The sequence below is a fragment of the Myotis nattereri genome, assembly GCF_964212035.1.
Source record: "Myotis nattereri genome assembly, chromosome: 1".
NCBI lineage: Eukaryota > Metazoa > Chordata > Mammalia > Chiroptera > Vespertilionidae > Myotis > Myotis nattereri.
The window spans coordinates 10,120,764-10,137,946 of NC_138075.1; the positions used below are offsets into that span (position 1 = coordinate 10,120,764).

General features: G+C 52.5%; 1 protein-coding gene across 1 annotated transcript in view; it reads right to left on the bottom strand.

The window, feature by feature from the left end:
• The window catches only part of RIN3 (Ras and Rab interactor 3), a 111,885-nt gene that overhangs the window by 55,078 nt on the left and 39,624 nt on the right, over nucleotides 1-17,183 (bottom strand). Inside the window, exon 3 of the mRNA XM_081097362.1 lies at nucleotides 14,295-14,412. Within this exon, the coding sequence (XP_080953488.1) occupies nucleotides 14,295-14,412 (118 nt within the window). The remainder of the gene's footprint in view (nucleotides 1-14,294; nucleotides 14,413-17,183) is intronic.

Below are 17,183 nucleotides of genomic sequence, written 5' to 3' on the forward strand. Positions count from 1 at the left end.
CGAGCCCACCCCCCTGAAACCTGGCACCCAGAATGGGCTGGAAGACTGAGCCTACTGGATTCCGATCGCCTCTGCACAAGGGGTACTAGCTGACCACGCTGGGTCCCTGCCAGGGGATGCCAGGAGCGCAGACAGGAGGCCAGGGAGTGTTCCCAGATGGGAGCAGGAGGGAGGGGCACCTGCAGACTGGAGACAGGCAGGGACAGGCCGGCTTGGAAGGTCACAGCGGCCTTTTTCTGCACAGGACCCACTGCTGCCCGGCAACACCACAGTTGCCATGGGAACTACACCCGGACAGTCAGTGGCTGGGATGGAAAGAGGACTGTCTCTACTACCATCAGGCCTTGCCAAAGGCCCCACGTTCTGTAACAGATGAAAACTACTTCCCCTGGAGTAAAGTGAGACCAGCAGTCCCTCTGGGGCCCGACCCCGGGACCCGTAGTTCCAGCCCCCGCCCTCCCCTCCGGCTCCCACCTGCTTGGCGATGCTGCTGCAGTGCCGCCGCCCCACCCAGGGCCTGAAGGAGGTGCTGCTAGACTGGGGCTTCGGCCATCGCTGGTTCCCGCCCACGGCAGACGGTGCCAGGAGACGCGAGAAACCCACGGGCCCCACGCCGGGCAGCAGGTCTCCTGTGTTCTCTGGGCAGCCACACAAGGACCGGCGCACGGACTTGTTCCTGCTCCGGGCAAAGCCCAAGCCTGGACAGGACTGACCAGGGGCGGCTGCCGGCTCCGCCCATCACATGCCCTGAGATCAAAGACCTGGACTCTGCCACCTGCTTCCCCTGCCTGCAGGTGAGGATAAGGGTGACCGAGGCCCTCTGGACCCGCCACCTGCTTGCCCAGAGGCCCCGAGTGAAAAGATAAGCGAGGTCTGGAAGGCAGGGGTGGGGGTGGGTGGGGAGTAAAGGGCAGGGGGCAAGTTAGGGTGCAGGGAGCGGGGAGAGAACGCCGACTAGAAAATGTGCTGGGATCAGCCCCCTCTCTCTCCTGAGCTGTCACTGACTGACAGGCCAGGTGGGCACCTGGGCCCCTGCCTCCCTGGCCGGCCCTGCAGCCCTCACTGTGCTACCAGCCTGCGGAGCCTATTTCTGTAAAGGCCCCCCACCTCCAGCCCTGAAGTCCCGCCCCCTGCCGGTCTCCTCCACCAACCACAGGCCCCGGGGCGGGACCAGCTGCAGGACCTCCTGTGCAGGTGGGAAAGGCACAGGGAGGACCTGGCCGCCCTGGTCAGGGGTCCAAGGAGGGAGCCGCTTCTAGGTGCTGCCAGCGCCCTGTTGCAGGTTTGGCCAAGGAGCAGAGGAATGCCTCCTGGTCCAGAGGACGGCTGCCCGGCACGGAAACGCACAACCTGACAAGCGGAACCCCAGCTGGGTGTCACCCCCCTAACTCAGCTCACCTCCCAGGCTCTCTGGGCAGCATGGCTGTGCAGCCGTCCACGGCAGCCCTGGGCATGAGTCATGGCCATCGTTGCCGGTCGTGGTTGGCATAAAGAGCAGTGGCCTCTTGATTACATCTTAAAAATCTCAGGATGCCCTAACCCGTTTGGCTCAGTGGATAGAGCGTCGGCCTGCGGACTCAAGGGTCCCAGGTTCGATTCCAGTCAAGGGCATGTACCTTGGTTGCGGGCACATCACCAGTGGGGGGCGTGCAGGAGGCAGCTGATCGATGTTTCTCTCTCATCGATGTTTCTAACTCTCTATCCCTCTTCCTTCCTCTCTGTAAAAAATCAACAAAATATATTAAAAAAAAAATATCTCAGGATGAAAAAGGCAGCAATGGTTTTGTACTGAGTTCTGTGCCACACTCCGAGTTTGCTCAGACTGGAGACCCAACCACACCCAAATGCCCCTCCCAGTGGACGGGAAACCACCGAAAGCAGAACCAAAGGGCCCGAGAGACCCCTTTGGTCCAGCCTCCCCCACTGCACAGATGGGGAAACTGAGGCACAGAGGTGTGTCATCGTGCGGTGAGAGAGTGTAAGTCTGGGTGCTTCCCAGAGTTTGACCCTGGTCTCTCTGGAATCTAGATTCTGACTGCAGTATTCCCCTCCTCCCAGCTCCCCAGCACGGGCTTTGAGCCTCCTAATGAATAGTGGTGGGTTATTGTTATCAAGCTTTAATAACAACACTAATAGTAATCATAATATCATCTGCCATTTATCATGTCTACTGTGTACCAGTCTCTATATTTCAAATCATCCATTATCCTCAATTACAGGCAAGGAAATGGAGGCTCAGATAGGTTAAGTAACTGGCCCTAGACCAGCCGTGGGCAAACTACGGCCCGCGGGCCGGATCCGGCCCGTTTGAAATGAATAAAACTATTGAAAAAAAAAAGACCGTACCCTTTTCTGTAATGATGTTTACTTTGAATTTATATTAGTTCACACAAACACTCCATCCATGCTTTTGTTCCGGCCCTCCGGTCCAGTTTAAGAACCCATTGTGGCCCTTGAGCCAAAAAGTTTGCCCACCCCTGCCCTAGACCCACAGTCATGGCCTGGGAGTGGCCTTTGATCAAGAGAGGAGGTGTGGGGTGTGGCGTAAAGGAGACAGGCAGGGCATGGGATGAAAGGAGAGAGTCCCTGTGCCTCACCCTGGGTTGCTCTCATCCTTTCCCTGCCTCACTGTTTGGCTAAAAGAGACGCCTCCCATCTTCCCACACATCTCCCCCGTTACTGGGCAGGCCCCGTGCTCCCCTCGGAGAAGCCCTCCCGGGAAGAACTCCTGAATTCTCTCTCAGGCCCCGGCGCTGGGCTCACCCCACCCGAGAGCCCATCTCTGGCTCACAGGCCCACCTCTGGCCCTGAATGAAGCTCTCGGAGAGCAGGGGCCAGACCTGCCTTCTTCCCACCATCCCAGGACCTGCCTGGACCACACCACATGCCTCATGGCCTTGGTGCTGTCACAGGCACCGGTCCGACCCCAGGTTGGCAGTCACATCTGCAGCAGCTGCCACCACGCTGTCCCAGCTGTCATGAAAGCCTCTCTCTCTCTCTCTCTCTCTCTCTCTCTCTCTCTCTCTCTCTCTCTCTCTCTCTCTCTCTCTCTCTCCTCTCTCCTCTCTCCTCTCTCCTCTCTCTCTCTCTCTCTCTCTCTCTCTCTCTCTCTCTCTCTCTCTCTCTCTCTCCCCGCTTCCATATTTAGCAATGCAGAGCTGAGGACTGAGTCCAGGAACAGGACAGAATAAACTGCCACAAGCAGACAGGACTCTGCCTGGGAACTATTTATAGGTTCCGATGCCAAACAGAAGGGGAGGCATTAGGCAGACGTGTGAATTGCCAAGTGTCAGGAGAGACTAAATAAAGCGCAAGGAGACAGGGAGGTGTTGGGAGAAGAACCTGGGAGGGCAGAGGAGGAGACGCCGAGCGGGGGCCTGCCATTCATCCCCACCCGCCATGCCAGTCCTATGGGCCACTGAACTACCACAGGGAACTGACAGCCAGTCCCTCCGCTCACACTGCAGGGCGAGGCGGTGCCTTTGCCTGTACTGTCATGAAGAAGCACTTTGCTCTCTTGGGAGCAGAAACAGGAAAGGGAGGTGGCCCAGGGCACCTCCTGATGGTGAGAACAGCTCTGAGTGCCCCAGGAGGACCCATCGAGCCTGCAGGCCTCTGTGGTTGAGCATCCACCTAGGAACCAGGAGATCACGGTTCGATTCCCGGTCAGGGCAAGTGCCCAGGGTTGCGGGCTCGATCCCCAGTGTGGGGCATGTAGGAGGCAGCCAATCAATGATTCTCTCTTATCATGAATATTTCTCTCTCTCTCTCTTCCTCTCCCTTGCTCTCTGAAATCAATAAAAATATGTTAAAAAAAAGAAAAACCCAGAATTGGGTTCCATAATAACCCAGAAAACAACCCACCTTCAATGTCAGGACCTTACAAAGTTTGTCCCACCCCAGAGTCTGGGAACTTCGATCTGAGGTCTAGAAGCAAGTGACCACCACTCATGAGCTGTGAGACAGACAGGTTACGTGGCTTTCCATCCGTCACAGAGCTGGGGAGCAATGATGCCAGGACGTGACCGTGAGCCTGACTCCGCGGTCCACGCTCTCACCCCGCACACAGGCTGCCGTTCTCTAGGCCCTGCTGCCCAGTGGAAATACGACGAGGGCTCCACGTGAAGTGTTCAGTGTTCTCACAGTCACATCGGAGACAGTAAACAGAAAATAGGTGACATTAATCTCCATCGTATATTCTATTTAACCCGAGATAGCCAAAATATCATCACTTCCACGCACCATAAACATAATGAGGCGCTTTATGTTCCTTTTCTCACACTCAGTGTTCAAATCTGCTGTGTTTTCACATGAACAGCACACCTCAGTTCAGACTCACCCCATCGCAAGGGTTCAACAGCCCCGCGCGGCCCGTGGCTGCCACACTGGGCGGCAGAGCCCTGAGTGATGCTCTCAGCCAGGAGCACATTTGCCCCCAGGGCACAGCTGGGAGTGTGGAGATATTTCAGGTTGTCACATCTGGGGGTGGGAGTGATACTACTAGTGGGCAGAGGCCAGCGATGCTGCTAACGATCCCACAGTGCGCAGGACGGATGCACAGGATCCGCAGCACAGGATGACCCCACCCCACACGCCAGGCGCCGAGTTTCAGAAGCCCCCGCGGAGCTCAGCCGGGAGACTCTTCCGCTCCTCGTGGCACTGACTCGGTCGCTGGGTGGGATTCAGGTGGGGACTGTTCTAGTCCACAGGGTCCAGAAGCCTTCACCTGGCACCTTGGCAGGACAGCAGAAGACTAGCCTCAGCCGGGCCCCCTTGGGGCTCCCTCCCTCTCCCTATAGTGTTGGAGCCTCTCCAGGTGGTCACTCCATCACTGGACTTCTTACTTGGAAACTCAGGCTCCCAGAGTCCAAGCAGAGGCTGCCAGTTCTCCTAAAAGGTGCACACAGACCTGGCATAGTATCATTTCACCTTATTCCATTGGCCACAGCAGTCCCAGGCCACCCAGATTCAAGGGGAGGGGCCACAGCCTTCAGCTCCTGATGGGAAGAGTGTCAGTGAAAGTATAGTCACTTTTATCTGCCACACGATAGTGTTTCTATCTAGGACTCAAATGTCATCCCATGATTTCTCTGGGGGCCTACACTACACCTGTCATACCTCTCCCTGATTCAATTTATTTCATGTTTCTGCAAAGATACAGCCCTCCTTTTCCTAAAGATACATCTTTTCATGTAAAAATTATAACATTTGAATACCTACATCATCTCTACACACACATCACGCATTAGTTTGCAAAACGCTCACCCATATGTCACCTCCCAGTGGTTCCATAAGGTGGACATTACTGTCCACTTTACAGTCAAGGAAGCAGCAGTGGGGTGCTGGGACATGGTTAGCAACAGGCTCTCCAGAGAGAAAGCCCCGATTTGCAGCATTTGTCAATTTCCATAATGTAAATACTCCTGCCAGGCTGACGGGGGGAGAGAGGGGCACAATGAACTCTCACGGGCTGAAACGAGCCAGCTCCGGCATGCCACCAAAGCCACAGCTCAGAGACAAGTCCACTTTGAGATGGTCCTTAAGAGCAAGAACCATCACCCTTTTCGACAGCATGGAAGGACCTGGAGACTACTATGCTAAGTGAAATAAGCCAGTTAGAGAAAGACAAGCATCACATGATCTCACTTAAATGTGGAATCTAATCAACCAAATAAACTGATGAACAGAATAGGTCCAGAGGCATGGATGCATGGAACAGAATAACAGAGATCAGTGGGGAGGGGAGTGGAAGAGATTCACCAAAGATCATATATGCATATATGCATAACCCATGGACACAGACAATAGTGGGGGAAGACTGGGGTGGGGCAGGGGTTGTGTGGTGGTGGGAAAAAGGGGAGGATGGGGGGACATCTGTAATACTGATGACAACAACAATAACAAGAGAGCCAGAATCATTAAGAGACTTGAAGCTCAGGTGACCTCACTGACTCTCGAGACCCCCCTCACCTGTTGAAGCCTTCCAGTCCCTGTCTGCCACCTCTCTGTCCAGCTCTGGTTCTTTGCAATGCACATCGAGCCCTGGGGTGTAACCTGAGCTTAGGCCTCTGATGCTAGGGTAACCCTGGAGTTCTTCTGTGTATATGATCACTGCTCTACCTCCCTCTCTGGCGTCCTCCACCTCCTCTGACTTGGAGAGCCACGTGCATAAGGGCCATGCAAGACCGGCTAAGAAACCACCTGGCCCAGGTGAAAGTGGAGTTAACAGCCCCGGTTCAACCCCAGTTCCCTCCTTGGGCACCATTTCCTCAGCTAAAATGGGGGTCCTGGCACCTGCTTCCTAGGGCTGTGGTGAGGACCAGAGGGATAGATTCTATGGAAGCCACCTGTGCCTGGTACACAGTGGGTCCCCAATAACTGGGAAGGCTGGATAGAATGGCATGGGTAAGGCCTAGTTATTGGGGAACTGGGTCTGCCCTGGGGGCTGCTCAGGGCAGCCTGGGCTGGCAACAATGACTATATTAAAGGAACATCCCAGCAGGGGAAGTTTTGCCCGGCAAGTTCCCTAAAAGTTTCCACTGTGCAAACCAAGGCCAAGACAGCCACAAGCACAACAAAAGGTATGTAACAGGATCAGGACTGCTGGTCAAAGCAGCACAGACTAATCATTGATTCTCGACAGATAAGGACACAAAGGACAGAGATGGACACAAAGAGCTGCAAAGATACCAGTCCATTTCTACAGAACTTTCCAGAAGGCCTCACCTCTGACTGCTTCTTTAAGTAGTTTGGACAGAAAGGAGAAGTTGATGGGACAGGCATAATAACAGGACTTCCCAGGAGGCCGGGTGGGCTCCCTGGGCACTGAGCATCCTGTATTTTCCTTGGCGGTGGCAAGGCTTTATAATCCAGGTGCCGGGTCAAGTAAATGAAGAACAGCACCTTCTCTGTGTGGGCTTTTATCCTTCCAAGACATTTTTTTTATTATATTAGTTTCAGTGCACACCCAGTGATTAGACATTACATAACACACTAAGTGGTAAATCTCATACCCGCCTGACACCATATGTAGTTTTCAGGATATTATTGACTATGTTCCCTGTGTTGTACTTTACATCCCCATGACTGTTCTGTAACTACCAATTTGTATTTCTTAATCCCTTCACCATTTTCACCACCTCTCCTCCCTCCCCCCACCCCCACCGACCCCCTTCCCATCAAAATATTCTCTATGAGTCTGTTTCTGTTCTGCTTGTTCATTTATTTTGTTTGTTTTTTTAGATTCAATTGTTGATAGATATGTATTTATTGCCATTTTATTGTTCACTTTTTTTTTTTTACCTTTTTTCCCTTCTTCTTAAAGAAAACCCTTTAACATTTCATGAAACACTGGTCTGATGGTGATGAACTCCTGTAGTTTTTTTCTTGTCTGTGAAGCTCTTTATATGTCCTTTGATTCTAAATGATAGCTTTTCTGGGTACAGTTATCTTGGTAGTAGGTCCTTGCTTTTCATCACTTTGAATATTTCTTGCCACTCCCTTCTGGCCTGCAAAGTTTCTGTTGAGAAATCAGCTGATAGTCTTATGCGAGCTCTCTTGTAGGTAGCTAACTGCTTTTCTCTTGCTGCTTTTAAGATTCTCTTTATCTTTAACTTTTTGCATTTCCAGGGCATTCTGTATCCATCTCTTGCTGGGTGAGGTCAGGATGCCCAGAGACACTGAGTGACTTGCTTAAAGTCATGAAGCAAGCTACCGCGGCAACCATATTAGAACCCAATTCATTGGCCCTTACCCCTGGCTTTGCAAAGCTCACACTGGTCCTAAAGCTGCTCACTCTTCAACCTGGGGAAGCTGCCTGGAAACTCCCCGAGCAAAATTAATCTGGGAGGTAATAATTGGCTTCTCCTTTTGGGAAAAATAAACCAACCCAAAGCTAAGTCCCCTAGAAACATCTCCTTACAAGTCCTAGATGTGGGGAAATCCTCCCAGGACCAGCCAAGCCTCCACACAGGGACCCATGAGAGCCACAAAGCACTTGTAAAAGCACTTGCCACGTTTCTTCCATTCTTGCCCCAATCTACTCAGCTACCCAAGTGAGCCTTTTAAGAGTAGAACCTGGTCTTATCCCAGTCCAGGGCTCCACGGATGCTGGCTACATATATTCACAAATGCACGCATGCTGCAGTATTCAGCTCGCTCTTGCATGTCTGCCAGGTTTTCAATATGGTCACATGATTTCTTATCAGTTTCTCATCACAGTTCCTTTGGAGGCATCGTTAACCCATTTGTGGTGGATGACAGTGAGGCCCTGAAGTCAAACCACTTGCTTCGGTTAAGCAGCAGAACCGAATACAAATCCAGGTTTTCTAACCCTAAGACCCAGGCCAAGGGGGGAGGCGGGCAGTCAGGTGACAGAGAACGAGACAGAGACAGACCTGGAACTGCCTGCCTTTCCAAAGCTCATGCTCTCCAAAGAGGCTGGCATTGCCAAGAGCGCCAAACCCACCGTGAGGCAATCCCACCCCTGCTAACACAGCAAGAGCTGTTTCTCCATTCCAACCCGACTTTAATAAACGTTCCTGACCTTTTTTTTTTTTTTGGACTTACTTAACACATTTTGGTGCAAATGCAGGTGTAAATATCTCTCTAGGATAATGGGTCAGCTGGTGAAGGGGTCAAACCCAAGAGCACCAATGCTATGTTCCCGTGTGGACTTCAAAGTCATTCTGGGTGACACTCTTGAGCGGCCCATACATACAGATCTCTGCTGCAGGAGGATTCAGCTAGCATTTCCCCCTCCTTGGTTTAAAAGGTGCCCCTGCCCGGCCAGTGTGGCTCAGTAGTTGAGCATTGACCTATGAACCAGGAGGTCAAGGTTTGATTCCCAGTCAGGGCACATGCCTGGGCTGCTCTTTCAGCCCCAATTGCAGAATGAAGATTTTTTTATAAAGAGCCTCAGCTGACATGTAACATGAGAGAAAAACAGAACTCATGCTACTCTCTGTGTATACATACCTGCGTGCAAGCCACTGTAGTTTAGGGTGTTTGTTATTGCGGCATAACTAGTCTGAGCTGACTGCTTCAGGGTTTTGCAAAGAAACTCTGACCAAGGGACCAGAGGCAATCCAAGCACACAGACTCATAGAGGTGGTCCAGGGGAGTCTTTCTCCCTCAGAGCAAACAGAGCGGGGCCACAGATGACACTGACCACCCACTTTTGGGGGATCCCCTTGTCTCCTTCCTTGGCCTCAGCTTTGGGTGGGGAATCCCAACAAAAGGCCCCAGTTCTAGGCCCTGGGTCTTTCCCTGCCCACTTCCTCCTCAGGCTGCCCCTCACTGCGGCCACCAGAGCCGCAGGAGGACTCGGGAGGCTAATGGCTCCCCCCTCCCAAGACGGACCACAAAGTAGTCCCAGTACACACTGGGACTTACCCAGAGCCCTGGAACCACGTGTGTAGTAGGCTCATTCCACTCCTCCTTTTGTCTTAATCCTGCAAGAGGATTAACAACCACAACTACACCAAACACTAACTTTTATTGTTCCCCGTACTACCCTAAGCACTTTATTATCTTTTTTTTTTAAAATATCTAATTGGCTTTATTGAGCGATTCATGAATCAGGCAGCATCCCATCTACCAAGTGGAGAGAGGCTCCCTGTCCTAAGCACTTTATTTATTTATTTAAAAAATATTTTTATTTATTTCAGAGAGGAAGGGAGAGGGAGAGAGATAGAAACATCAATGATGAGAGAGAATCATTGATTGGCTGCCTCCTGCATGCCCCCTACTGGGGATCAAGCCCGCAACCCGGGGCATGTGTCCCTGACCAGAATCGAACCTGGGACCTTTCCGTCTTCAGGCCGACACTCTATCCACTGAGCCAAACTGGCTAGGGCCCTAGGCACTTCAGACACACTAACTCCTTCCTGCACCCTCCGGGGGAGGCACCGCTATCACTCCCATTGCAGGAGCCTGGTGCCCAAAGTCACACAGGTAGTAAAAGCAGCCCTGCGTTCCAACACAGGCTGTGTTGTTTCCACAGGCTGTGCTCCAGCACGATGCTAGGGAGGAAACCACCGAACAGGAAGACAAGGAAAAAGGTAGGCTCAGCAAAGCAACATGGCAAAGATACCCATTACCTGCTGCTCTCCTGCTATTGTCTGGGTTTGGGGCAGGGGAGACCTCAGGGATCAGACGTATGGGGAGCAGTGAAGTAACATAAAGAAAGAGCAAAACAAAACACGTACAAACTTATAGACAACATCTGTGTAGTTACAGTGAATGGACACGAATCAAGATTAGAAGAGTTATGTTACATAAAGGATTTTTGGTTTGGGTGTTGAGAGTCTTTTCAGCAAAGCTGGGTACTGAACTTTTTAAAAGTTTAAAAACGAAAAATGAGCCTGGCTGGCCATGGCTCAGTGGTTGAGCATCGACCTATGCATCAGGAGGTCACGGTTCGATTCCCGGTCAGGGCACATGCTCGGGGTTGCGGGCTCGGTCCCCAGTGCGGGGGAGTGCAGGAGGCAGTCGATCAATGATTCTCTCTCATCATTGAGATTTCTATCTCTTTCTCCCTCTCCCTTCCTCTCTGAAATCAATAACAATATATATATATTTTTAAAATGGAAACTGAGATTCTACCACATGCCTCTGGGATAGCCGTGGGCAAACTACGGCCTGCGGGCCGGATCCGGCCCGTTTGAAATGAATAAAACTAAAAAAAAAAAAAAAAAAGACCATACCCTTTTATGTAATGATGTTTACTTTGAATTTATATTAGTTCACACAAACACTCCATCCATGCTTTTGTTCCGACCCTCCGGTCCAGTTTAAGAACCCATTGTGGCCCTCGAGTCAAAAAGTTTGCCCACCCCTGCTCTGGGAGGAAGTCGCAAACCCAGAGAAGTAAGCTGCCTCCATTCCTAAGTACCCTGGTTTGTCCTCTGGTCTCCTAATCAGAAATGAGACATGCCACCAGACACGGTGTCCTGGTCCCATTGGGCAGGCTTGTGCATGCTTTCTGACGAAGCTCCAAGAGGCCGGGGCAGCTGGGGGGTGGATTGGGTTGGAGGCACCTAGAAGGGATTGCCCTGGAGGCTGGGGCAGAGAGATGGGAAAGAAGCAGCGGGCAAAGGAGAAGAGCAGAACTTCCAGGCTCTCCATCAGTCCAGCCCCATTCCCTCTTCCTCCGAGAAGCCTTCCCGATCAGCCTGACCTTGAACCATGCTCCCCCCCTTGAACTTCTAGAGCACATGGCGTGTAACAGGCTCAGCTCATCACTGCTCCCCACTTCCAGCTACTTTCCTGAGGTCGGTGTTAAAATTTAACGTGCATTTGGCCCGTGGGTTTCTAAAGGATTGTAGTAGCTAACTAGTGTCTAGGTCAGTTCCCAAAGCCCAGTTACTCTCATCAAGAGGGAGGACTACACAAGTCCACAAGCAGATAGGCTCATGTCTGTCCCTCTCCCATGACCTCAAGAGAGCACCCAGGGTGTCTGCAGCCCCAGAGGCACCTGCTGAGACCGTCAGAGAAAGGGTTCTTGGAGAGCAGTAGTTGCCCCAAACAACTTCACCCCTCCTGCAGTCGGTAGAGGGTGCTAAATAATTGATCTGGGGAGACTTTGACATTGTTTCTTTCTTCTTTGAGATTCCTACACTTTCTTTCCTGCTGGACACTGCAGGATGCAGGGTCACTAAGGTTTGCTATATAAATTAACAACCTTACACACTCTGTAACCTTAGACTCTAGCAGTTCACCAAAATCCAGGCCCTCTGCTTCTGCCTGGACACACGTCTGGACCACATTTCCCAGGCTCCCTTGCAGTTAGGTATGGTCACATGACTTGTTCTAGCCAATGGGATACAAGCACAGGTAACACTTCCAGGACTTGGTAAATCCGCCCACAAGCCTCCTCCAGGCGGTTTCCCCTTCCAGCCTATTGGGTGGAGTCAACCATGGGAAACTGGAAGCTGAGTGCTGAAGGTGGCAGGGCCTCCACCAGCCAGGATCCCTGAGCCTTACCCGCGGACCAGGAATCGTGCACATGAGCAGGAAACTAGCCTCTTCTATGCTTAAGCCATTACGCCTTTTTATCATTATCCCAGCAGCTGGCTGATCTTCCCACCTCCACCTTCTGCATAGCTCTGACTCCATCTGACTCCATCTGACTGACAGCCACCCAATATGGTTTCCTTGTTGTCTCCTCCTCCCACCCCAACCTAAGCTCTGAGAGGCAGGGACTGGGTGTTGTTTCCCGCTGTGTCCCCAGTGGTAGGACAGCGCCTGACACAGAGTAGTCGCTTAATAACAATCTGTTGAGCACACGAACGAGTGAGTTCTGTTTTACCCATTCTTCGTGAGTCCTGTCTCCATAGAAAGGACCCCAAGAGCGGGAACCAACCTCTGCCTTCAGTGTCTCCGCCAACTCCCAAGCTAGAAAATTAGACTTTGTCTCATACACTCACCCTCAGGACCCAGCCTGGGCCCCCTCCTGCTGGCACCCTCCCAAATCCTTCCCACCACGGTCTGTGAGGAACCGGCTAAAGAAATAAATGCAGTCACTGTAGGCCAGCTGCTAAATTACCAGAATCGAGCAGGCTGAGGTATGAGGAAGCGATTCTACTCTTGTTCTAATGAGCCTGGAACGTAAATGTTTTGAACTTCCCCGTCCTGCATCGAAGCCTGGCCATACATCGGCACACATACCAGACCTCCAGATAACCTTCCGATGATCTCCCCAAGGGCTCACACAGCCAGACCACATGACATCATCCTGACCACTGGACATGGCCAGACCTCCTGGCTCCCATCCTCCAGGTCACCTGACATCAGTAATGGCCCTGGAGCGGTCCTAGGGCTAAGAATGCAAGGCCGATAACGTTCAAGAATGTGCTTTATATTGTAAGAATTCTCAACTTTTCTTTCTTCTTTGGAACATTTCTGGGTTTTTGCCTGGCCTGTTGACTGAATCTCTATCATTTATTTCTAGCCAAATCCTCCAGACTCTTTGAATTCATTCGATATCTGTGGCCTCTGTGCCCCTTAGCCCGGGGTCCCCTTGCAGTCACACCTGTCACACTGCACAGCAGGTGTGGGTGTCTGTCTTTATCACCCACCACGCCCCACCCTCTATTAGACTGGGAGACCCTGGAAGCCAGGGCTCTCTTATTCATCTTGGCATAGTCCCAGTGTCAGGCATAAGTGCCTCTTAGGAAACAAACATTCCACAATATTTAATAAATATTTTAAAATATTTAGATAATACTTAGTTATATAAACATAAATTACTTAAGTATATACTATTTAAGTATATTATATACCTATAATACTTATATAATACTACTTAATACATATTTTTTTTATTATTATTATTTATTTTTGGTTAATCCTTACCCGAGGATATTTTCCCATTGATTTTTAGAGAGAGTGGAGGGGGAGGGAGAGACGGAAAGAGAGAAACATCAATGTGAGAGAGACACATTTATTGGTTGCATCCTGCACGCGCCCTGATTGGGGCCAGGGATTGAGCTGGCAACCGAGGTACATGCTCTTGACCAGAATCGAACCTGTGACCCTTCAGCCGGCAGGCCGATGCTTTATCCACTAAGCCAAACTGGCTAGGGCTATTTTATTTTCTTTAACTGTTGTCACTATTGCTAACTAAGAGTAAAAAGCTGCCCACACACCCTGGATCCAGTTATAAGAGGATCTAAGCTGGTACTTGGCATATTCTTCAGATTCTTCTACCAGGCTTTTGGGCCCTTAATACAGGGCGTGGCCCATGAGAGGAGGGGGAAGTCCAAACGCTCTCACTGTGTCTCGGAACAAACCCAGCCTGGATTGGGGGGCCCAAAACATTTTCCCACTGAGGTGCAAGCCCGCCCCTGGCAGCCCTGGGCACACACAGGAGTTTTGTCTTTCGAAGCGCCTGCCCACTTGACCCTCATGAAGGCCCTGCGGCACAGGCAGGAGGCGAATACCGTGCCCATTTGACAGACGAGAAAGCAGAGGCGCAGAGAGGTCCATGTCCGAGATCATGAGTGTGTGCTGGGCTGTCACTGGGCCCCAGGGCCCCAGATGTCCCTGCTCCATTTCTTGCCTCTCTCCAGCCTGAGCTGACAGGAGGAAACTCCACAGCGGCCTCCAGGAAGCCAGCCAGCAAGCAGCGACACAGTGAGCGGAAACTGACACTGACCTGCCAATCCCGTCAGCGCTGAGAGCTCCCCCCGATTCTAATTCTACACCCCTCCGGCCTGCGGGGGGGCTCTGTGGTTAGGGTTGCAGCATCTGCTGCTGTGGTCAGAGGCCAGAGCGGAAGGACGGGTACTCACTCGATTTTTCTTCTTTGACGGTGTACTCGAGCACCTCGGACGAGCCCGCGTTCAGGGAAGGGAAGTGGACACAGAGCACCAGGCGCTTCGAGCAGCTGTCCCTGCGCACCAGGAATGTCTGCAACAGAGAAGGGGGCTGCGTGAATCCAACGTGTGGGGGGAGGTTCGAAGGACAACAGAGAGATGGAAGTCATCTGGAATGTTCCAGAAACAAGGAGGCAGGGTGGACAGTCAAGCATCTCTCAGGAGAATGGGGGATTCTGGCCAACGAGCCACATGTCACCCAGCCCATGGCCCCTGGCTCCTGTGTCTCAATTTCTCATTTGCCCACAGAACGGGGTTCAACTAAATCGACGTTTCCCAAAGAATTCTGTGCTGTAGACTGAGTGAGGCAAGGGGTGTGTAACCTGCAGCGTCCTATGTCCCACCTCAGAGAGGCTGGTTCGGTTGGGGGGGGGTTGTCCGGAATCAGCTGAGTCTGACCCGGGTGGTGGTCCAGGATCCACACTTAGAAAAGTTCTAACATTCGGGAGTCGGGTTGGATTTCATCTCGTCCCCACAAGTCACACAGCATGTACACCCTGGGGAGGCCGATGGCAGCGGTCACAGATATGGGTCAATTCACACTACTTTCCCCAGAGAAACAAAAATAGCTAATAATTACCATAGAGCTGTCCCTGCGACAGGAACTGTTATCAATACTTTGCATACATTCACTGGCTCCTTCCTATCAATAGCCCTCTGACGTGAGCTGTGTTGTTCTCCCCATTTTACAGATGAAGAAACAGAGGCACTCGCGGGTCCTGACGGGACCCCTCTCCTCTGGCTGCTGTGATGACTGAGTACCTGCCCGCCTGGGCCTGGCGCACGGGCGGGCCCTGTCCTCTCTCCTCCTGGGGGTTTGCTGGGGTCGAATGAGTCGCTGCCTCTCAGCCTGGGGGATGCGTCTCTCTCTAGTAACCAAGTGTCACCAGAATCTAAACCAGAGCTGGTGTTTACAGCGCCCCCATCCCCACCCTGCTTCTGCTTCTCCGGCGCTTCTGCTCAATGAAGGGGCTGCACTTCCCAGGCCATCCTGGGGAGGGGTCCTGCTTCATTCACAAACTCTGTGGTTTCAAATGTCCTTTTTAGCCTCTGCCTGCCCACCCGAGCTCAGCCCTCCTTCCAGGCGATGATTGACACCTTCTAGAATGTCCCCAGCCTGCAGGGGCACAGCCTCCCCCAAGGAGGGGGGCTGAGTGTCCTTGGCCAAGGAAGGTCATTCCTTCCTTCCCTGAGAAAGGACTTGGTCACTGAGCCCCCATCCCTCCCTCCACATCCCACCCGGGTCTAAGCTTCCCTCTGTTAGGCCCCACACACCTGGGCTAGAGCTGGGAAGACCAGGAGTCCCGCCAAAGTTGCAGAGGGAAGGTGGGGTGGGGGGCCTTGGGGTGGGGGGCCCTGGGGAGGGGGTGGGACAGCTCTGAGACGTGGCCCACACATGAGGGGCTCTGGAGGACCACTGAGATGGCCCTTCCCCCCTTTCCTCACCAAGGCCACTGTCCTACCAGCCCCTGGTGATGCTCCAAATTCTCTGCCATGGTTACTGTTACTATTATTATGATCATATTTCTTTGTTATTCATACAATGTTGCTATAACTGTTAATGAATCATTACAATAATACTAGAGGCCCGGTGCACAAAATTCATGCAAGAGTAGGTCTTCCTTCCCCCAGGTGCCGGCACCAGCTTCCCTCTGGCACCTGGGACCTGGGCTTCCTCCGGAAGAACATCCGGTCTAATTAGCATATTATGCTTTTATTATTATAGATCGTTACTATTGATAGTAACAGCTAACTCATACTGCCTCCCTCCTCTGCTCCAAGCCCTAAGTCCAGTTCCTTATTTTCCATGGTCTCAGTTAATTCTCTTACTAACGCCATGGGGGTGGGTGCTATTAGTATCCCCATTGTACAGGGGAGGAAACCGGGGGAATTAATCATGCCCAAGGCCACAGGTGAGTAAGTGCTGGCCCTGGATCTGAGCTCAGGCCTTAGCTTCTGGATCCCGAGCACCGCACTACCCTCCGCCCAGCCCAGAGGGTGCCCTTGCCTGAAGGATGTGCTCTCCCTGCGGGTGCCCGTCCCCTGGGGAGCAGTGACACCAAGAACCCCTTAGTCACTGCACGGGGGTTGGCAATGCGTTTACCAGCCCCTCTCCTGGAGCATACAGAGGGCATGAGAACTCGGAGCGGACAGAGGAGGATGGGAGGGAGGCTTCCGGGGACAGAAATGAGGAGCAGGCGGGATGCTGCCTGCAAAGGGGCCCACCCTGGCGGGAGCCCTCCCCAGGGGACCCAGCAGGCAGGCGGCTCACTCCCAGATGCTGGGACGACGCTGGGCTCCCAGCACACCTGGCCTTGCTCTGAGCTGACCCCAGCAGCACGCGGTCTTTCAGAGAAAAGAGGTCACGCTGCCTCTTCCTCAGAGGACCAAGTGGAACCAGCAGTGAGCGAGGGAGCGGGAGGGAGGGTGTGTGTGTGAGAACGAGTGAGCGTGGGGGTGATTTACGAAAATACATCTGGCCTTTGTCCCCCTCTCCTGGCAAAGCTTCAGAAACCCCTGGAATTTCCTGAGTGATAGGACAGGAGTGTCTTCTGTAGTTCACAAATAGCCCCTCGTTACCACACCTGAGTTTAAGCTAACAGGTGACTCCTGGTGGGCCCTGAGTTTCAAAGGGGGTTGGAACTGCAGGCCCCCCTCCCCCAATAGACCTCTGGACCCTGAAGCTCAGAGGAGCCCCCGCTTGGTGACACATTGGTGTGCAGGGAGGCTGATGGGCCCAGATCCACCAGGAGAGGCCTGGGGGCTTGCATGAGGGCTTGTCAGCGACCAGGCAGGGGAGCAGCC